This window comes from Battus philenor, unplaced genomic scaffold (genome assembly GCF_028537555.1).
Source record: "Battus philenor isolate CCGP_79_NKW_IND1 unplaced genomic scaffold, ilBatPhil1.0.hap1 SCAF_15, whole genome shotgun sequence".
In the NCBI taxonomy this organism is placed as follows: Eukaryota; Metazoa; Arthropoda; class Insecta; order Lepidoptera; family Papilionidae; genus Battus; species Battus philenor.
In genome coordinates, this window is record NW_027181677.1 from 13632427 (window position 1) to 13652519 (window position 20093).

Here is a 20093-nt window from a genome sequence, read left to right on the forward strand (position 1 = left end):
CGCGAACGTCGCTCCAACAAATGTGGCTTCATCTATCTAACATAAGTTGTAAGTAAAAAACGACTACAATGTCCGATGGAAAATTTTCTAGTTTTCTATTATCGTTTTCTATAAATTTCTTTTTATTATTTTATGTAAAACAGCGAACATTTAAGTAAAATAATAAACGGATTACAGATAATAAAAAGTTATTTATGTTATCTGTGCTATTATATATATATATATATATATATATATATTTATATATATATATATATATATATATATATATATATATATATATATATATCTGTACTATATACAAGAATGCTCAAGGTCAATCAAGAATAAAAGGAGAGAGTTATGCTAGAAGTGCCGCAAGATCGAATTAGAAATTAGGAGATTCGGAGAAGATCTTGAGATCGACGGTCGTTAAGGAAGCCAGGTTCTGGAGTAGCGACCATGAGCTGATAATCACGGCGTGGGTAAGTCCCCCTCCAGGTGCATTGACATAATTAAGATCGCAGGAAGTCACTGGGCATGTGGGCAAAGCAAGACCGGTGATTGTGACGGTTTTAGGGGAAAGCCTTCGTCCTTCAGTGAGCATCCATCGGTTAGTATGATGATCTGGTGAGAGGTATAGGTATGGGTATAGGTAATATGTCTTGCAGTAAGTATCTATCAGTTAATATGGTGATGATCTTTGGGGGAGGCCTATGCCTTGCAGTGACCTTCTATCAGTTAATATGTGCGATGATCTTTGGAGGAAGCCTATGTCTTGCAGTGATCATCTATCAGTTAAGATGGTGATGATATTTGGGGAAAGCCTATGCCTTGCCATAACCATCTATCAGTTAATATGGTGATGATTTTTGGGGATAGCTTTATCTTGCAATGAGTGTCTATCGGCTGACATGATAGTGATGATTCATCGAAAGGTATAGTTGTCTTTCTCTTTCTGTGACTCTTGCTCGTTTACCTTGACTCCCGCTTCGTTGTTTTTTTTTCATATCTTCTCACCTCTACCGTCAAATATCAGACTTTTTATAACATAGAATAAATATTTTCCGTTTGATTTTTGTTTACATTACTACTAATTCTTATTCCAGATTCTTGGATCTACTCTCATTCATTTACATTGTTATCTCAGTCTATTCTAGTCTACTCCATTTGTCAACCTATTTTTATTTTTACATTGGTATTGCCTGCTTTACACATTATTGTAAAAACCTTCCCGCTTATGTTTCGTTTACCTTATATTACTTAATCTATCTTTATAAAACACTATTTATTTAATCTTTTATTATTTTAGTTCTATGTGTGCGTGTTGTCTATACCTAAAATAGATTGCATTTGGCACAAATATATATTTTAGTAGAATATTTCTTTCTTGTTCTATTTTAATTTTTTAACATTCCACGGCCTATTGAACCTGGTCACAGCCGAGTGGGTATTCTTTCTAATACCTGCCTGTGCTCGTGTGGTATTTTTTCAATGAGGGAGAGGAAACGCAGTCTAAATGCATTGTGAAACAACCTCTGTACCTAAGGCGATATATTTTCCTATTTTCGATAGCACTATAGTATAAATATTTAAAAAAAATTCGCTCATGTTACGCGTGCATTTTCATTGGGATAACGCATCAATTTTTAATGCGCGTTCGTTGTTAATATTCATTTTCAATTTGGCTTACCGCGTTCATTGCATCAGTAATTACCTCATCTCACCAAAACCACAGTGTAGATTAATTGATCAAACGAAATTTTAATGTTGAACTTGATTAAACCCTCATTCGCTGCTACTATTTGACAAATACAAGTAGATACTAACACGTTTATTATTAGGGTTGGAACACACTAATACATAGATCTTTAAAATTTAAATTGTATGAAAGGAGAAAGTGGTAATATATTAATGTAATTTATAGCAAAACAACTAACAACTCTGTAAGAAAGTAAAGAAAATATTGTTTCATTTATTTAGCTATTTATTGTATACTAAAAAAAATAAACAATTTTACGAAGAGGTAACCTCTAAATAAAGGAAAAGGATGAAAGAGAGTGCTTCCTCAAATTCTTTAGGAAAGTTGCACAATACGCAATAGACAGGAACAAAACATAGGTGGATACAAACCTTGTAAAGTTATTAAAATAGATTCATTGATATTAAAAAAAATTGTTAAATAAATCCGTGATAAAATTGATGTACACGAGAAAATAATTAAACCAATTAAAACTGTGATAGAAATGGATAACTGAAGTGTTTGAGTATGTACGAAAGGAATGGAATGATTGAGAAAGGAACGATGAGATGGAGAAATAAATTGTAGATTGATATGAAAGACGAGAACGAAAATAAAAATTCAAGTGAAAAAAATATTAAGAAATACAAAACCCTGTTCCCAATTAAATAGGGGGTGGAAGGAGAGGTCCCCAACAGCGAGGCCCATAGAAAAAAAAACCTCTAAATCAGTGATTCCCAAAAATGGTCTATATCGACCCCTAGGGGTCTATGACAACCTGCAAAGGGGTCTACGTCTGCAAAAATTTGGGGGTTCATGAAATGAAAATGGGAGTCCACGATAGTGGATCTCAACACATACACTTATAGTATCTATTTACTTACATCATACTATCTTAAAAACATTTACATTATTTATAAAAGTACTTATGAAGTTAAAAATTATTTTGAGTAGTTTTAATTTAAATTCAATTAATAAATGTATAAATTAACATGTGTTTTTACTTTAAGTTTTAACACTAAATTTCACTACAGTTAGAAATTTACAGGAAATCAATACCAGGTAAGTAGGGGGTCTACCCAACACGGAAAACCATGGCAAGGGGTCTACGACACAAAAAAGTTTTGGGGGACTCTACTCTAAAGAAACGAGCAGTGGTAGTCCAACGGTAGAATACTGAGACTTGAGATAGTAGGTCGTCAATTTGATTCCAATTATACAATCTTAAATAATTAACACTTTGCGCATTAATTATATAGAATTGCCACTGCTCACAAACAAATTTACAGAGTATGGGCAGCAGAGTCTTTTGCGTACTAATAAATGAAGAACGACACGATTGACATAACGCACATGAGATATTTAAAAACAAATATCTTGACGCTTATGTTCCCGAGGAAGTGACTCTAGTGTATTTCACCCAGGATTTTGATCAATTACTAATAAATGAAGAACGACACGGATGAGATAACTCACACGAGATATTTAAAAACAAATATGTTGATGCTTATGTTCCCGAGGAAGTGACTCTATTAGATTTCACCCTGGATTTTGATCAATTACTAATAAATGAAGAACGACTCGATTGACATAACGCACACGAGATATTTAAAAACAAATATGTTGATGCTTATGTTCCCGAGGAAGTGACTCTAGTAGATTTCACCCAGCATTGTGATCAATTAGTCAACATTTCAGCCATTGGACGCCCACAGCTGAACTGAGCTGAACAAGGCTTAACCTATTTCCAATAGTATTGGTTGGTAGCGGTCTGCATCCGGCGTCTTTAACAAGGGCTTTAACGTCACTCCTTGTTTATATAACACCAGCTAATCCCGCAAACGATGTTTTGCAAAAAAAAATTAAAGTTTTTATTTAACAAATAAAAATAAGGGTTGATCGTAGAGGGGTGAAAATTTAGGGTTGTATGTATTTTTGTATGTTGTATCATAAAAAAATACATACAACCCTAAAACCAAAAAATTGTCTAAAAAATAAAAAAAATCATTTAGGGGTGGACCACCCTTAACACTTAGGGGTACGGAAAATAGATAGTAGCCGATTCTCAGACCTACTGAATACGCATATAAAATTTGGTAAAAGTCGGTCAAGCCGTTTCAGAGGAGTTCAAGTTCGAACACCGTGACACGAGAATTTTATATACTAGATTATACGAGTACAAGTCAACAACTATCCTAGTTTCATTGCAGATATCATAAGACGACATCCCATAAGTTAAAGTCATTAGTATCGATAAACAATTGACTAATTCAATAAACGTGGACCAATAGACGCTATATAAAGATTACGTTTTAAGACAGCTAGGTTGGCAAAACGTTTTAGTTAACAAATATTCATTTTTTTTTAATTTTAAATACCCCTATTTATGGTGGGACAGGGACTTTATTTGCAATTTATTTTTTCACATAGTTTTTTATTTTCTTTCTCTTCTTTCGTACTTTATTGTCTCTTTCGGTCTATTATCTATCTTTCATGCTACAGTTCTTCTATCTTTCTCTTTTGCTCTGTTCAATCTTTCATTCTTTCCTCTTTTGTTATTACATTTTTCATTTTACATTTTTTTTTTATTGTACATTTTTATTTTACATTATTATTACTTATCCTATAATTATTCTCTATCACAGTTTTATGTATCACTTTGGTTCTATTTTATCCTTTTTTTTATCTATTTTCTATTTATTTATTGTGTTTGCGTTTTGTTCCTTTCAATGGCACATTTTGCAATTGTTTTGCAGATGGCTATGAATGAGTTTTTATCTATTCCGCTTATCAGGGGGGCTATTGACTCCTCCCTGATTTTTACGCCAGAACAAATATTCATTTTTATTATTAGTTAAATAACCGAAGTTGAACGGAACGTTTAAACGTGTTTCAATTTCCTTAACCGGCCAATTCCGGCTTAGGGAGAGGCTTTTAAAATTTGTATGCAAACGAGTTTTCGACAACCCTGGCTGTAATCACGTTGTTCGTCGGCGAATGGGAGCCACTCGTATCCGTTAGGGTTGCCACCCGCCGTCTACTTAACCGTAAAAGTAACTTGAAAGCTACCATTTGCGTTAACGGCCAACTTTATTTCTACCGTCATTTAATTGCAGACGTAAGAGTCCTCCCGCCCTCAGCTGGAGGGCTTTTAAATGACGTGTTTAAGCAAAATGTTACGAATTTTAAATTAGCTTTGTTATTTGTCAAGAAAATTCATTCTTATCTAAACAAATGACTTAGTAATTATACGTATGGATGTCTGTATGTTTATATTTGTACAATAAATGTATGGTTCTTTAATCCAAGTTGGATCACAAAATGTGAGAACAAGTCATCATATATATTGTTACGTACTGTGGGTTCAGACTCGAAATGAAACACCACTGATTCACAAGCCGCCCTTTATTCACAAATCAAATGTTCACCCTACTTTAACATAAAGTATACTTTCGCTTAGTCCAAACTGCGCTTTCAAATCGCTTAAGAAATCACTGTTTAAATAACTTACCAAATAGTCAATTTGTATCACTGATCGTAGATCTTAATATTATAACTCGAAAAACAACACTGAACTGTCGACATGGGGAGTATACCTATTTATACTACGAATAAGGTTCTAGTAAGTTCGAGATAGTACTCGATTAGAATTTTCGAGAACCGTACACAAATTATAACTTCAAGGTCACGCATGTTCCTGATTCAGTGGTTATTGTTTAGAGGGTTCTGTAACTCGTGCTTTGTAACAATATTATTTAGTCAAGATTGCAGTCTGTAGTCCAATTATGGTCAAATAGTAGACGAAGCCGTAAAGCCCGAAGATAGTTCTAGACGCATTTGTACGAGGAAGTACATCCTCATATCCGTAATTTGGACCCCAATAAGGTTTTAGCACTGTCACTAAAACTGTTAACGACAGCAACACCTATTAAAGATTTAGTAGAAGCGTGCCTCTCAAGTTATATGTAGGTCGCGACTAAACTCAAGGCAGCATTGGCAAAGTTGTCGCAAAAAGATTGCCGGAATCCTCATATTACAAATACTAAATTTTATATGCTTATTCAGTAGGTCTGAGAATCGGCTACTATCTATTTTCCACACCCCTAAGTGTTAAGGGTGGTCCACCCCTAAATTATTTTTTTTAATTTTTTAGACAATTTTTTTGGTTTTAATTTTATTATGATACAGCATACAAAAATACATACAACCCTAAATTTTCACGCCTTTACGATCAACCCTTATTTTTATTTGTTAAATAAAAACTTTAATTTTTTTTTTGCAAAACAACGTTTGCGGGATTAGCTAGTGTTATATAAACGAGGAGTGACGTCAAAGCCCTTGTTAATGACGCCGGATGTAGACCGCTACCAACCGGTACTATTGGAAATAGGTTAAGCCTATATCCAACTGTGGGCGTCCAATGGCTGAAATGTTGACTTATTGATCAAAATCCTGGGTGAAATCTACTAGAGTTACTTCCTCGGGAACAAGCGTCAACATATTTGTTTTTAAATCTCGTGTGCGTTATGTCAACCGTGTCGTTCTTCATTTATTAGTAATTGATTAAAAACCAGGGTGAAATCTAATAGAGTCACTTCCTCGGGAACATAAGCATCAACATATTTGTTTTTAAATATCTCGTGTGCGTTATGTCAATCGTGTCGTTCTTCATTTATTAGTAATTGATTAAAATCCAGGGTGAAATCTACTAGAGTTACTTCCTCGGGAACATAAGCGTCAAAATATTTGTTTTTAAATATCTCGTGTGCGTTATGTCAATCGTGTCGTTTAAGAAATCACTGTTTAAATAACTTACCAAATAGTCAATTTGTATCACTGATCGTAGATCTTAATATTATAACTCGAAAAACAACACTGAACTGTCGACATGGGGAGTATACCTATTTATACTACGAATAAGGTTCTAGTAAGTTCGAGATAGTACTCGGTTAGAATTATCGAGAACCGTATACAAATTATAAATAACTTCAAGGTTACGCGTGTTCCTGATCCTAGGGTTCAGTGGTTATTGTTTAGAGGGTTCTGTAACTCGTGCTTTGTAACCAACATTATTTAGTCGAGATTGCAGTCTGTAGTCCAATTGTGGTCAAATAGTAGACGAAGCCGTAAAGCCAGAAGATGGTACTGGACGCATTTGTACGAGGAAGTACATCCTCATATCCGTAATTTGGACCCCAATAAGGTTTTAGCACTGTCACTAAAACTGTTAACGATAGCAACACCTATTAAAGATTTAAAAGATTTATTGAGAAGCGTGCCTCTCAAGTTATACGAGTATGTAGGTCGCGACTGAACCGAAGACAGCATTGGCAAAGTTGTCGCAAAAAGATTGCCGGAATCCTCATATTAGAAGTATAAACCTATTATCATTATTTCTTTTACATGATTTATATTATAATGTACATATGATATATATATCTGTGTATATATATATATATATATATATATATATATATATATATATATATATATATATATATATATATATATATAAACTGTTGAGTTTTAAGCCGTCTCTTATCAACATATCAACGTTCCAAGCCGGTGGTATCATATTACGATTAGTGTTAAAATTATTGACCATTCAAAAGCGTATGTAAATGTCTAATTGAATAAAGATATTTTGAATTTCGAATATTTTAGTCGTAAGTGTAGACAGACTTCCTCTCCCATAGATTTCCATTGTGACCGTTTAAAAGACTTGCATCTATGTATGGACGTATTTATGTTAAGCAATTTAATATATTTATTCTAAATGTAAGTTCACACAATTAAAGTCTTTAGGAGAAATCTAGAACGGAAATTCTAGACACAAATACACGAGAATCTGACGGGATTAAGTCGAAATGCAATGACACTTATCTGGAAAATTATGAGAATAAATTTAGACATCCATACGTATGTAATATACATACATATATATATGTTATGTGTAAAGGCTTTAAGAGCGTACATTACAAGGCGATAAATATTGCACATCGACCTTACGAAAGAGACAATCGTATAATTTCGGCTTCTTAGAGCGTTATCTCTGTCACACGACTGTAAAAACGTCACATAGGTAGTGTAGGACAAAGATAATGCTCTACGTAATTGGCCGATTGTCTCTTTCCAAAGGTCGATGTGCAATATTTACCGCCGGGTACAGTAAGTTTGAATAATGCACGGTACTGTCAAACAGTACAAAAAAATCAATGGTTTTACAGATAATAAATAAAATAATTAAGTTATAATAAAAAAGGTTTTTCTTACTATATATATATAACTATCGACACGAAAGAGATATTTTGAAAATGTATAGTTTCAATCTTGCCTTCACATATATACAGGGTGATTAGATATAGACGTAAGACGTAGAGGTGAATATATAAAATTATGAAATAGTCTCACCTGAAAATAAATAAATAAAATTTAAAGTTAATTGTACATTTCCTATATATTATTGTATAGTTTTATGACCCTTTACGTAGAAATTTGTATTATAAATCTTAAACTTGAACTCCTCCGAAACGGCTTGACCGATTTTTCCAAATTTCATATGCGTATTCATTAGGTCTGAGAATCGGCTACTATCTATTTTCTATACCCCTTAGTGATAAGGGTGGTCCACCCCTAAATATTTTTTTTTAATTTCTTGACGAAATTTTTTGTTTTAATTTTTTTATGATACAGCATACAAAAACACATACAACCCTAAATTTTCACCCCTCTATGATCATCCCTTATTTTTTATTTGTAAATTAAAAACATTATTTCTTTGCAAAACAACGTTTGCGGGATCAGCTAGTATACATATATATTCTATATTGATATAATAATAATATTATGTTAGTGCTAACTAAATTTAAAGTCTAAATAAATTTTAAGATATTTTTTTTGTTGCCATGTACAAGACAGTATTTAAATTTGAATATAGAATGATTCTAAACAACCGTTCGAAATGGTTTCTTTCGTTCACATTTTCACATTCTACAATGTAAACTTGTTAAAGTGCTATCTAGAAATAACTAAGTTAATCGCTTCAACCGCAAAGTCGGTAAAACCCAGTTAGAACTGGTCGACGTTGACTGTCGCTAAGTAACTCTCTCAGGTCACTTATCATTGTTACTGTGCTACTGCAACTTGATGTAACTTGTCCGACCAGTGCAATTACTGCTTAATAGTTGAATAAGTAGACAGGGAATCGCAAATAACGGTATTGAATAGCGTTCGCAGTTTTTAATGTATATATTTATTCATCATACCTATCATACTTATAACTTAAAGGATTTCTTGCGATTTTATTTATTTATTTCGGACATTATGAAGCCAATGCGAAAGAATAAATATATATTTCATTTGACAAGTTGTCCCATAAATCAACGTCAAACTGTAATCTGGTGATAGATAGGTGGTGACTAGGAACAAAGAGTAAATTAAAAAAGAAGATATGTCACGTATTTTAAAATATGTTTTTATTTATGAAAGTAAATGAATTCATATTTGAGGTAATGAATTATAATATACTCTGTGATTTTCTAGCATGCCGCTATCTTTTTATCTTTTTTCACTTTCACTTTCATACTAAAGTGCGTAACACTTATGTAAATGACTGAAGAATTCATACTGCAACCATTCAGAGCGTGTTAAAAATGTAATTAGATTTTTTATATGCTTCTCTCGGTTACGGCTTGACATTGATTTATGGGACACCTTTATATACCAGCTATAAGGATATAAGCGCCATAATTTTATAAATCAATGATAAAAATACATTCATATAATAAATATTTAAATTTTATTAAATACTAACTGTGCCCGTGACTTCGTCCGCGTGGAATTTATAAAAAATAGTTAGCTTTCATTACGTTAAAGATTTTTGCATATTTATACCCTTATTTTTTTTTTGTTATACATATTTTCAGATAAAATTTTTGTTTTTATTTTTTTATGATACAGCATACAAAAATACATACAACCCTAAAATTTCACCTTTCTACGATCAATCCTTTTTTTTTGTTAATTAAAAACTTTATTTTTTTTGCAAAACAACGTTTGCAGAATCAGCTAGTATTATCTAAAAGTTTTACTTCCTTTACGCCTACCAACAATTATTTTTAAAGTCCACATAGAATACGTTAAGAAAGCCTTTTGTTACACTTAAGTGAAGGCAATTATTGCTTTACAATAGACGGTCGTAGCGATGGATGTAAAACAAAAGTAAAAGATTCGAGAACGATGATTATACAAGTGCGTGTGTTTTTACTGTCTACTCCGGTGCGTATTAGTTACAAAGCGAATGATCGAAAGTGCAATGCTATCTATGTTATATTCGCGGAGTTAGTTTTTAAGGTCTTTTCAAATTTAGAATTCGAATTTAAATTCAAAAATAACAATGAATTGCATCTATTTCTGGCTTCAACTTTAATTATCACCTGTTCGAATGATAAGTGTCTCAGATCTGAGAAGAACAAGCGAAAGAAGCCCAGTGGAGAATATATATACATTGAAATAGACAGGAATCGAAGAAAATCTTTTAAAACTTCATTTAGAGTGGATATACCATAAGAATATTCTTTGTAATTTTTAAATCCAGCAATAACTTTTTTTTTTATAACACTAAAGAAAAAGGTAATGATAAAGGATTGTTATAGTTGAGATATATTATTTCCTATATGAACAATCTGATATATTTAATTACTGGAATAAAATATTCTGTATGTTAGGTAAGACTGTAATGTTAATTTTCTGCTGAAAGACAACAATGAAGGCTCTTTTCGAACTGATGAGCCATCCACATTCCTTTATCGGACTACTAGGCGCAGGCAAAAGTTTCATCCATACGTTGTTGACATACCCAAAAGAACTAAATGATTTGACAGCTCATTTTTGGTGAGAGTCGCCAAGATTTGGAACGACCTGTCTGGGTCTATTTTTCCTGATGAGTTGAACTCTGGAGCCTTTAAGAGTAGAGCGAACAGGTTTCTTTTGAATGGGCGTGTACCAACTTCGTCTTCATCTACACTTTCCATCAGGTGAGATGGAAGACAAACGCCTATTCTATTACAACTATATAAAAAAATACTAAAATGTGCTTTTTCATCATTTCAGCTACATGTCGTCTACCGCTGGATATAGTTCACTAATTATATAGGATTTCTACTGCTTACAAACACGTTTTTACAGGATGGGCAACAGCATCTTCTGCGTACCATAATACTACACTGAGATTATGATAAAGCCTCCTTTAGATATCTTTGGGTGAGGCCTAAGCGTTGTAGTGGGCGTTTATAAGCCGAAACAATTGTATATATTTGAATAAGTAATATAGTGTCAATAAATAAATAATTTAAATGCGTCGTAAATATTTCATGAAAATTCCTATTAACTTTCTCACCGGTATCGTGGATGTCGTAAAATAATTTTCACTTGATCGTCCTGTAACCATATATGGAAGACACCTGCATTGCGTGCGAAATAAACATTTTATTGCCGATGGGAAATCATAATGCGAATGTGTATTTAAATTACACTTTTGTGTCAAACGCATCGAATAAGGATACGACGTAGAAGGCGCGAAACAGTTACATATGACCGTTGTAGTACACGTGGGTGGATACATACTTTTGGGGTTCCATATTTGGTTTATACAACACTAAAACAGTCCGGCGTTCGGAAGACTGCGCGCAGATTCCGAATGCCGGATGGGCAAAAAGATAGAGGAAAGGAGTATCTCGGCCATCATGCAAGACGAAGGGGAGAGAGAATGCTTCCTCAGCTACTGCAGGAAGGTGGTGATAAATGCAATAGATAAAAATAAAACAAACACTAAAACATAGAAATAAAAGAAATACAGTAGAACCAAAAATAGTGCAATAAACTGTATAATATAAGATGATAATTATAAAGAAAATATGTGTTAAATATTTGAGCAATAAATGTAATGTTGCAAAATAAAAAAGTAAGAAAACCTAGAATGTAGTGGTTGAGGATGGATGTATGGCTAATGAAATGAAAGAGAAAGACTGGGAAATTTGTAGAATGAAAGAAACAGTACGACAGATAAGATGATACATGAAAGAGAAGAATGATAATAATAAAAAAAATGAATAAATTACTAGAAATAAAAAGTCCCTGTCCCACACGAGACAGGGGAACGAGAGGTCCCCAACAGCGGGGACCATTAAAAAAAACAATAAAACAACTCTTTATTTTATTCTCGTTATTGTGATTCTTTTGTTTTAGCTGGTACACGCCCACTGCTGGCATAAAACTAAGCCCTAAGGTCGCTGCGATGACCGGTTCTGTGCTACCAGCATCTAACAACTTCCTGTGATCTTAACCCTTAATAGCCTAGAGTTTCAATTTTGATACCAATCTTTTAAACCGAATGTTCACATTACTATTAGTTTTTTTTATGGATTAGCTGTACGAATGTTACTATTGTATAATATTCTTTCCAACGAAATTAAAAAAAAATCTATTTTTCCCTTCATCTAGACCCTCAAGCAAACACAGTAATATTAAAAAAAATCACTTTCGTAAATCAGGCTATTAAGGGTTAAATGTGTAATGATGTAAAATTTCAACATGCCATTTAAACGTAAAATGATTACTACACTTAAAAATAAATGTACAGTGTTGTATATTTGCAATATAAGGTTTTTTTTTAAAGGAATAAAAAATATAATATACATATTTTTTTATATTTTACATTGCATTTTAGTGTACTTATCTGCAAGATAAATATTTTTTAAAAATATAAATAAAAGTCATGCATTTAAGGGTTAACTATGTCGTCTGACCAAGTGGGTGTCCCGCCTTCAGACAAGCAACTTTTCAAACTACGTCGGTGATTTTGGTTCTTCTGCGGATCTCAGCGAATGTGCTTCGATCTCTCAGTGAAACCGAATATAACCGTCTCTATTTCTCTCTGGTTGATCTTGAGCTTAGTGTGTCACCCACGTCGTGTCCACCAGCTCGTGGTTCAGAACATAACGTCATTAAAATTTTTATCAAACTACAAAGGATTTTATGAATGATTATAATAAGAAACTATTTGAATTTGTAGTGGGCTGTATAGAGTTTTGGGTGAAACCGAACACAACAATGGAGGGGCCATTGCTTTCTGGGTGACCTTGATCCTTATAGGTCCTTTAAGTGACCACATCTGGGATCCGTAAGTCATCACCGGTAACACACATTAGTCAAAGACCTTTGTGTTCAGACATTGCTTTGACTTAAGTAAGTAAAGGACCAATATTTAGCCACTACCACTTGCAGTGGTAGTCGTGCAACAAAGTGCACCGCCCGCCAGCCCGCTGATAAATGCGTATGCGGCAAACAATGCGAATTACACAACTGTCACCGTTAAACCACTTAATATTGATCCTTTACTTAGGATGGACTTCCGCAAGGTAACGCCTGATTCCATTAAATGTTGCAATTACTTGGTTATGGCTTTATTACTACGGAAAATCTTAAAAAACCTTCGGTTGCATGTCACTATTTTGAAATTTTACCCACAGATGGAGTTAAAAATGAATATTTTTTATGTCTTAGTTTCTATCTAAATATTAATTGGATGTTTTAAAATATTTTCAAGTAAATTGTTAACTACTTCTGTGGGTGGAAATATTTTATATTTTTCTCTACATTTTAAGTCAAGTAGTAAGATAGAGATAGTTATATACAATGTAAGTTCTAGGAAAACTTCTACCGTATCAAGTTCATCCCGAGCTTATCGAAGTAGGCAATCAGTACGTCGGTGCTTGAGAGCAAGAACGAGGAAAACCCGCTGGACCTATTGACCACAATCCATGGATACAGGTTCCGGCGTGCCCTACCAAATGTATACACACCTTTAATGGTCGACCCTTTATGCGACCATTCGAACTGTAATGCAATTACTAACGTCGACCATATTTTCTTTGTAAATAAAATACGATCTTTATTACACAAATGCATCGGTGAGAATGGATATGTTTGATTCAAGTTTCACTATTTCTGATTATAGTTTTGTACTGGATATATGTATGTACAAGATGTCCGGTGACATAATTCGAATTTTAAATTAAAATTTTTTAGTTACCGTTAAACAATAGAGCAAAAAGGCACAATTTTAGCTAGGTTATTCCTGCGGGTTTTTATAAGAAAACAACGTGCATTCGCATAGAAGCATATTTAAAAACCAATGATTTATATGCAATTATGCGTCGATAGTTTTGTCCTAGGCATATAAACTGTGATCAGAAAGTAAGGTGAAATTGTTGTTTAAAACTCGCGGGCATTATGAAGGCAGGTGAAATTTCTTTTCTATGTTGGTAGGATTGTACATAACATATGCCAAGCGCCTGTTTGTCAAAACGTTTAATAATTTTCGAGTTACACGTGTTTTAGTCGACCAAGTCTTGATTGATGCCAGAATTGCTCAAAAACTTGACTAATTTCATTCCGCAGTTATCGTATTCGCCTGATTTGACTCTATGCGACTTCTAGTTACTCAGCAAACTCAAATTGCATAGACGCGACATGATAGAGGAGATAAAAACTTAATCGAAGAAAGTTCGAAGGCTGTTGACAGTTTTGAAGACTAAAAAGGTGTTGCCATAAATGCGTTTTATCGGAACGAAGATTACTTAGAAGGGGATTAAATTAATTTGGATGAATAAATTAAACATTTTCATTTTATATACAAATTCACCTTACTCTATGATCACAGTATTATGTATTGTATTTCAACTGTATTATGTGTTAAATAAATTGATTTGTATTTATTTATTTATATTTATCTAATTTCGCCAATCTAAAGGCAACACTTATAAAAAAAATTGGTGTATTTTATACAAACAATAAAAATAATTATCAAAAGAAGCAAATGATACTTGTTGTAACAGCTCCTAATAGATACCGGACTGTTTGTATTTCGTGCGACAAAAATAGCGCTCTACGAAGCTGAAATTAGCCGATTGTCTCTTTCCAAAGGTCGATGTGCAATATTTTCGCCGGGTACTGTACTTATTTTACGTAACGTTACGAAATCGTACGTAAAAGTTTGATTCCATTAAATATAAAATAGTGCATAAAGTAACTGCAGTATGCAAAACAGACGGTCAATCTTCAATTAAGAAATACTATATGAAGAAACAATAAACAAATTACTTTCCCGAAGATTTATTCAGTACAAATAATGTGTTTAAGACAACCAAATGAAAGTTATTATAACTTTATAACTTAGCCGCACAGGCCGAGTACAATATGAAAATATATTACATAAATAACACGTGACCCCGATAAAGGATATTTTTAGGGCTTCCAAAAACTACTTATCTTATTTTTCTGTTTGTATTATTTCATTTAAACGACCCCATTTGATATATTTAATTGCAACAGATAGTCGCTACTGCCACTAGTCATAGCGACGATTCCTCGACTAGGTAAATCGACGAAATAGCCGAGGTCGCCAGGAAGTCACAGCATACGGGAAGCAACTGACAAGCCATTTCAGATTTTTGGTCCAAAAGAGTAACGCTCCAATGAGGATTGGAAGTGTCTGGAAGAGACCGAAGTCACGCTGTGGATATTTATATGCAATTATATATACCTTTTCAAACATATACAAAGATATTTAATGGAATCCTTGGAATACCTTGCGGAAGTCCATCCTAAGTAAGAAAAGGACTAATATTTAGCCACTTCCGCACATGCAGTGGTAGTCGTGCAACAAAGTGCACCGCCCGCCAGTCCGCTGATAAATGCGTATGCGGCAAACAATGCTTATTACACAACTACCACCGTTAAACCACTCAACACGTGTTTCACCCTTCCACGGGGCATCTTCGGGAGTTATGTTACACCGATTAGCGCCAAACACAGAGTCCACAAATATATACAAAGAGTATTAAATAAATATTTAACGATTGTCTTGCGTGTGACAACCCTATGAATGTATCAGAGATGCGCATTACCTCATCGCGTACTTTTATCGCAGTTGTCTGTGATCGGGACGCTCGTGGTTTTTCTTCCGTGCCTTGTGTTTATTTTATAAGCGACATCTTCCCTCGCATTCGTTATACGAATTTAACGGTAGATTCACGACTTTCGCGGATGTTGCGGTGACAATGACCGTGTTATTCGATTGTTGAATCGTACGCGCGTACTATAGCAGCAACGTATACTTACGCGCAGGGAAATTACAAGAGTTGAAATTCGTAAATAATCGGTTAGCGATCGAAAAATTTTGTGGTAAGAGGAACGTTTTATAGTGATAGCCTTTTTAAAAAGACTATTCTGTTTTATTATGGTAGATCACAAATCCGAAATTACAAAAAGAAAAAAAATTACATTCACCCTACCCATATAAGACTTGCTTCCTAATCATAAACGGAGAAATAAGCCGTTTTATGTAAATAAAAAAATATATTTACATAAGTTATATTATTTCTTCCTCTCCACATTTAATCTGCATAATATAATGTATTATATCTCACGTAAAAATCCAATTTTGTAAAAAATGTCGCGAAAGATGGAAGGCGATGCATAGAAGGTATGTAAATAAAAGCAATTAGAATGAAATAAAATGTGAAGGAAGAAGATAGAATGGAGGACATGGTGACGAAGTAAAGATAAATAAAAAAACAATACTGAAAAATTTTGTCAAAATCAAAGTCCCTGTTCGTCTATACCGAACAAACACAGACAATTCTTAATTGTTACATCATATTGTTTTATGAAATTGACTTAACACTAAAATGCTCATGATTATTTTTACGGTTTATCTTCTTCTTTTCAGCTGAGGAACGTACACTGCAAGACATATGGTCCTGTGGTCAACTATGTCCACCTAGTGGGGGACCTGCCCACGCCGTCTACCGGCTCGTAGTCGTCACTCGAAACCTTCCGGCGCAATGGCTATAGGTTGCACGAATGATGTGCTCTGCTCACTGCCACTTAAGACGAGCAATGTGCTCCGCTCACTGCCACTTCATACTAGCAATGATCTCCGCCTACTGCCACTTCAGACAAGGAATGAGCTCCACTCGCTGCCACTTCCGACGAGCAACGAGCTCCGCCTGCTGCCACTTCAGACAAGAAATGAGCTCCGCCCACTGCCACTTCAGACGAACACTAAGCAAAAGAGCTAAGTCGCTGTTCTTTGTTCTTCTGCCGATGTTATTTCTGATTCTATTTCGAAGCGAAACCATGCATAGCCCTCTCCATTGCTCTCTGGGTGACTGAAACTTTCTTATTGAGCCTTTAATTGACCACATCACGGATCTGTATGTAGTTTTATCTAACACTACGAAAAAAGGTCATGCTATAATAACATTAGAAAGAGAATAAATCTTAAATAGCTGAAGACAAACGTAAGTAAACTAAATAGCAAACAGGATTAGCAATAGCAATATCTGAAGAGTAAATTTTGGGACTAAAGCCCATAAGTGGGCACCACAGACCAGCAAACAAAAAGAACTTTCACTAACAAGGTAAACGTATGATCTTGCTAAGTAAAAATCTTATCAGAAGTCTCTGGGGAAGGCGTATGTCCAGCTGTGAACGTCATATAGCTAATAAAATGATAATATTGATGATAACATTCATATAAATATATATATTGGCTTGTTATACCTTTCTTTTAGCTTCATAACATTAGCTACTCTTATACACAGACAGACTTACACGATGTCTCCTATGTTATAATAAATCTAAAAATATCAAAAAGATATTAAATAAAGACAGATGAACTTGAGAAGGTTATCAAAAGGCTTTAGGTTCAAAAGAACGTTAAGCCGAAGAAGATAAAAACGTGGATGTAATATCACCATACGTTCCTATCACACTGAATATCACAGTTATAATTACTAGGTAAGCATATATAAAAACAGTATTTACCGTTGCAATATACTTAAGATATGTGAAATAAAGATTTTAAACATGAATAAATTTGAATATATATTTCTAATTAGATGTTATACGGAAAAAACTAGCGAAATACCTCAAACAAAAACCGGATTTAATCTAAACGCGTTCTAAATGTAACAGATATGTTCCAGTGAAAAAAAAATCTAACCGCGAATGACTCTAACGAGGTAAGCAGCACGTCAAGGAGTCTGCTTGTTGAAACTTGATTTCATTAAGTACAGTCGCGTGCAATTGCATCTGTACAGTTTCAAATAAAAATGTTTTAACTTTTACATTTATAATATAACAGGTGGTGCAAAATTAATGTCACAATGTGTGTTTGTTGAAACTTTTAATACAACTCTTATTGAAAATCAACTTATTATCTATTTAATTTTAAATCTATTTTATTTTTGACTCTAGATATATATAGGAGGATCGGAAAGTAATGACGTTTCTATCGATATATTTTACAAAAAAACCAATTGATTTTTACCGTTCCGACATTTTGTAAACTAGTTGTCAACAGGTTGATCACGAAGGTGAATATATTGTTGACTACAAATAAAAACTTGCTAAAAATGTAATCCTGTTAATTTAACTCAAGAAAGCGACATTACTTTCCTGTCGTTTATTGACAACTAATTCTCTATATACATTTATCATAAATGTCAAAGCACAGTGACATTTGGCGCTATTTGTAAAAATTAAAACATGTTTACATTATGACATTACTTTTCCGCCACCTATTATACCTTGACTAATTATAAGTGTAAAAGCGTTTTAAAACTTCGGATAACTATATTTTAAAATTAATTATAGTCTTCTATTCGTCGCTGCAAACCTTTTACTGCCACAAGTTATTATTTTCTCGCATTCAAATAGAGTTTCGTAAAAGTCGACATGTATTGTTGTGCGCTCTCTTGCGCTCGATGTACATATATAAAGGATTATATATCTGTGGGATTCCCCTTTTCGACGCACCGCTGATTACGTAATACATATATTTCTTTTTATTTAAAGCACATCTGTACTCTTTTCAGATAAGAAGGCGTTATTCTCGTAAGTTTGAAAAACTTTGAAAAAATTTGGCTCCCCGTTTAGACGTTACGATATGCGCCTCACATCGAGCCCTGAACAGAACAGTTATCACTCATATACACATGACTCGGCAGCCGCGTCCGCCTAACCCGCGGTCAAGCGAGGGCGGCCCGGAGAGGCCCGTGTCTCTCCCGACCGCCGAGTAGTCCTCGCTTCGCAAAACTTACACTACACCTCATTCACTACACTATACACCTACACGGGTATAGTTCCTCCTCATATGTGCGTCTTCGTTGTAACTGGGGTACGATCACCCAACGTACATTTTTAGTCCACGGACCTCCTGTTGCCTCGAACTCAGCTTCTATGAAGCTGTACAAAGTCTAAATCGGCTAGCAAAATTTCAAATACACGAAATTCAATGCATGCAGTACGATAACTTTAAATTTGGCCTTACGACTCTCTTCTTTTGTCATAATAACTATAAATGATTAAAAAACGTAAATCAGTGAATTGCAGATAAAACTACTTGAGAGCATATAATTTATTCCTATGTCTCCAAGATAAGGCAGAGAGCGTCCACAGTACGTCGCCATCCCGAGCGGTCTTGAGCCTCGCGCTTTACTTCGCTCCACGTCATTCCAACTGCCTTCACTTCTGCAGTGATCGTCCGCTAGGCTTGCTTTGGGCGGCCACGTCTTCGCTTTCCTTGAGGATTCCATTCTAGAGCTTGCCTCGGTATGTGATCAGGGTCAATTTGGAGCGTGTAGCCTATCCAGTTCCACTTGGGTTTGATCTGCTGGCCGATCGGCATCTCACCGCAGCGTTTTCAGAGATCTACGTTGGAGACTCTCTCAGGCCAGTATATACCGAGAATACGTCAAAGACAGTAAAAAATATTTGAATCATATAAAACTGCTAAACATTATAAATGACTATTTTAATGAACTTCATTAAAATTATGGAAAAAATTTAATAGCGGTAAACGATAATCGGAATATTTTTCTTATAATTAAATACAATGGCGGCCATAAAGAAGATTGTCGCATAATAAATGAATAGACTCACCTATCGTTTATTATAATAAAAGGTTTTGTTTTAAAATTAACATATCAATGAGAATTCTATTAAAAGTTCCTGATGTTGGATAAACGAATTTTATCTTTATCTTTGTAACAGATTATAATTCAGCTAATATTTTGAGATTGTATATCTAATTAATATAACAGATATATTAATAACTAACTATACTTCGTCCGTTTCACGTGGCTCGCGCCGTCTTTTGAGTGACTTCATTATATCATTATATGATAAAAAAATCTAAAATAAAAAGTAGATTAAATTACTACTTATATCAGCTATCTGCCAGTATAAGCTCCGCCAAAATCGATCCAGCCATTTCAGAGATTAGCCGCAACATACAGATAGGTAC

At 34.1% G+C, this 20093-nt stretch overlaps 1 protein-coding gene across 1 annotated transcript in view; it reads right to left on the reverse strand.

The window, feature by feature from the left end:
* The window catches only part of LOC137919032 (uncharacterized), a 54383-nt gene extending 34908 nt beyond the window's left edge, over positions 1 to 19475 (reverse strand). Inside the window, exons 1-2 of the mRNA XM_068761994.1 lie at positions 19396 to 19475; positions 18921 to 19033 (exon numbers count right to left, since the gene is read on the reverse strand). Of these exons, the coding sequence (XP_068618095.1) occupies positions 18921 to 19033; positions 19396 to 19475 (193 nt within the window). The remainder of the gene's footprint in view (positions 1 to 18920; positions 19034 to 19395) is intronic.
* Positions 19476 to 20093: the final 618 nt, after the last annotated feature.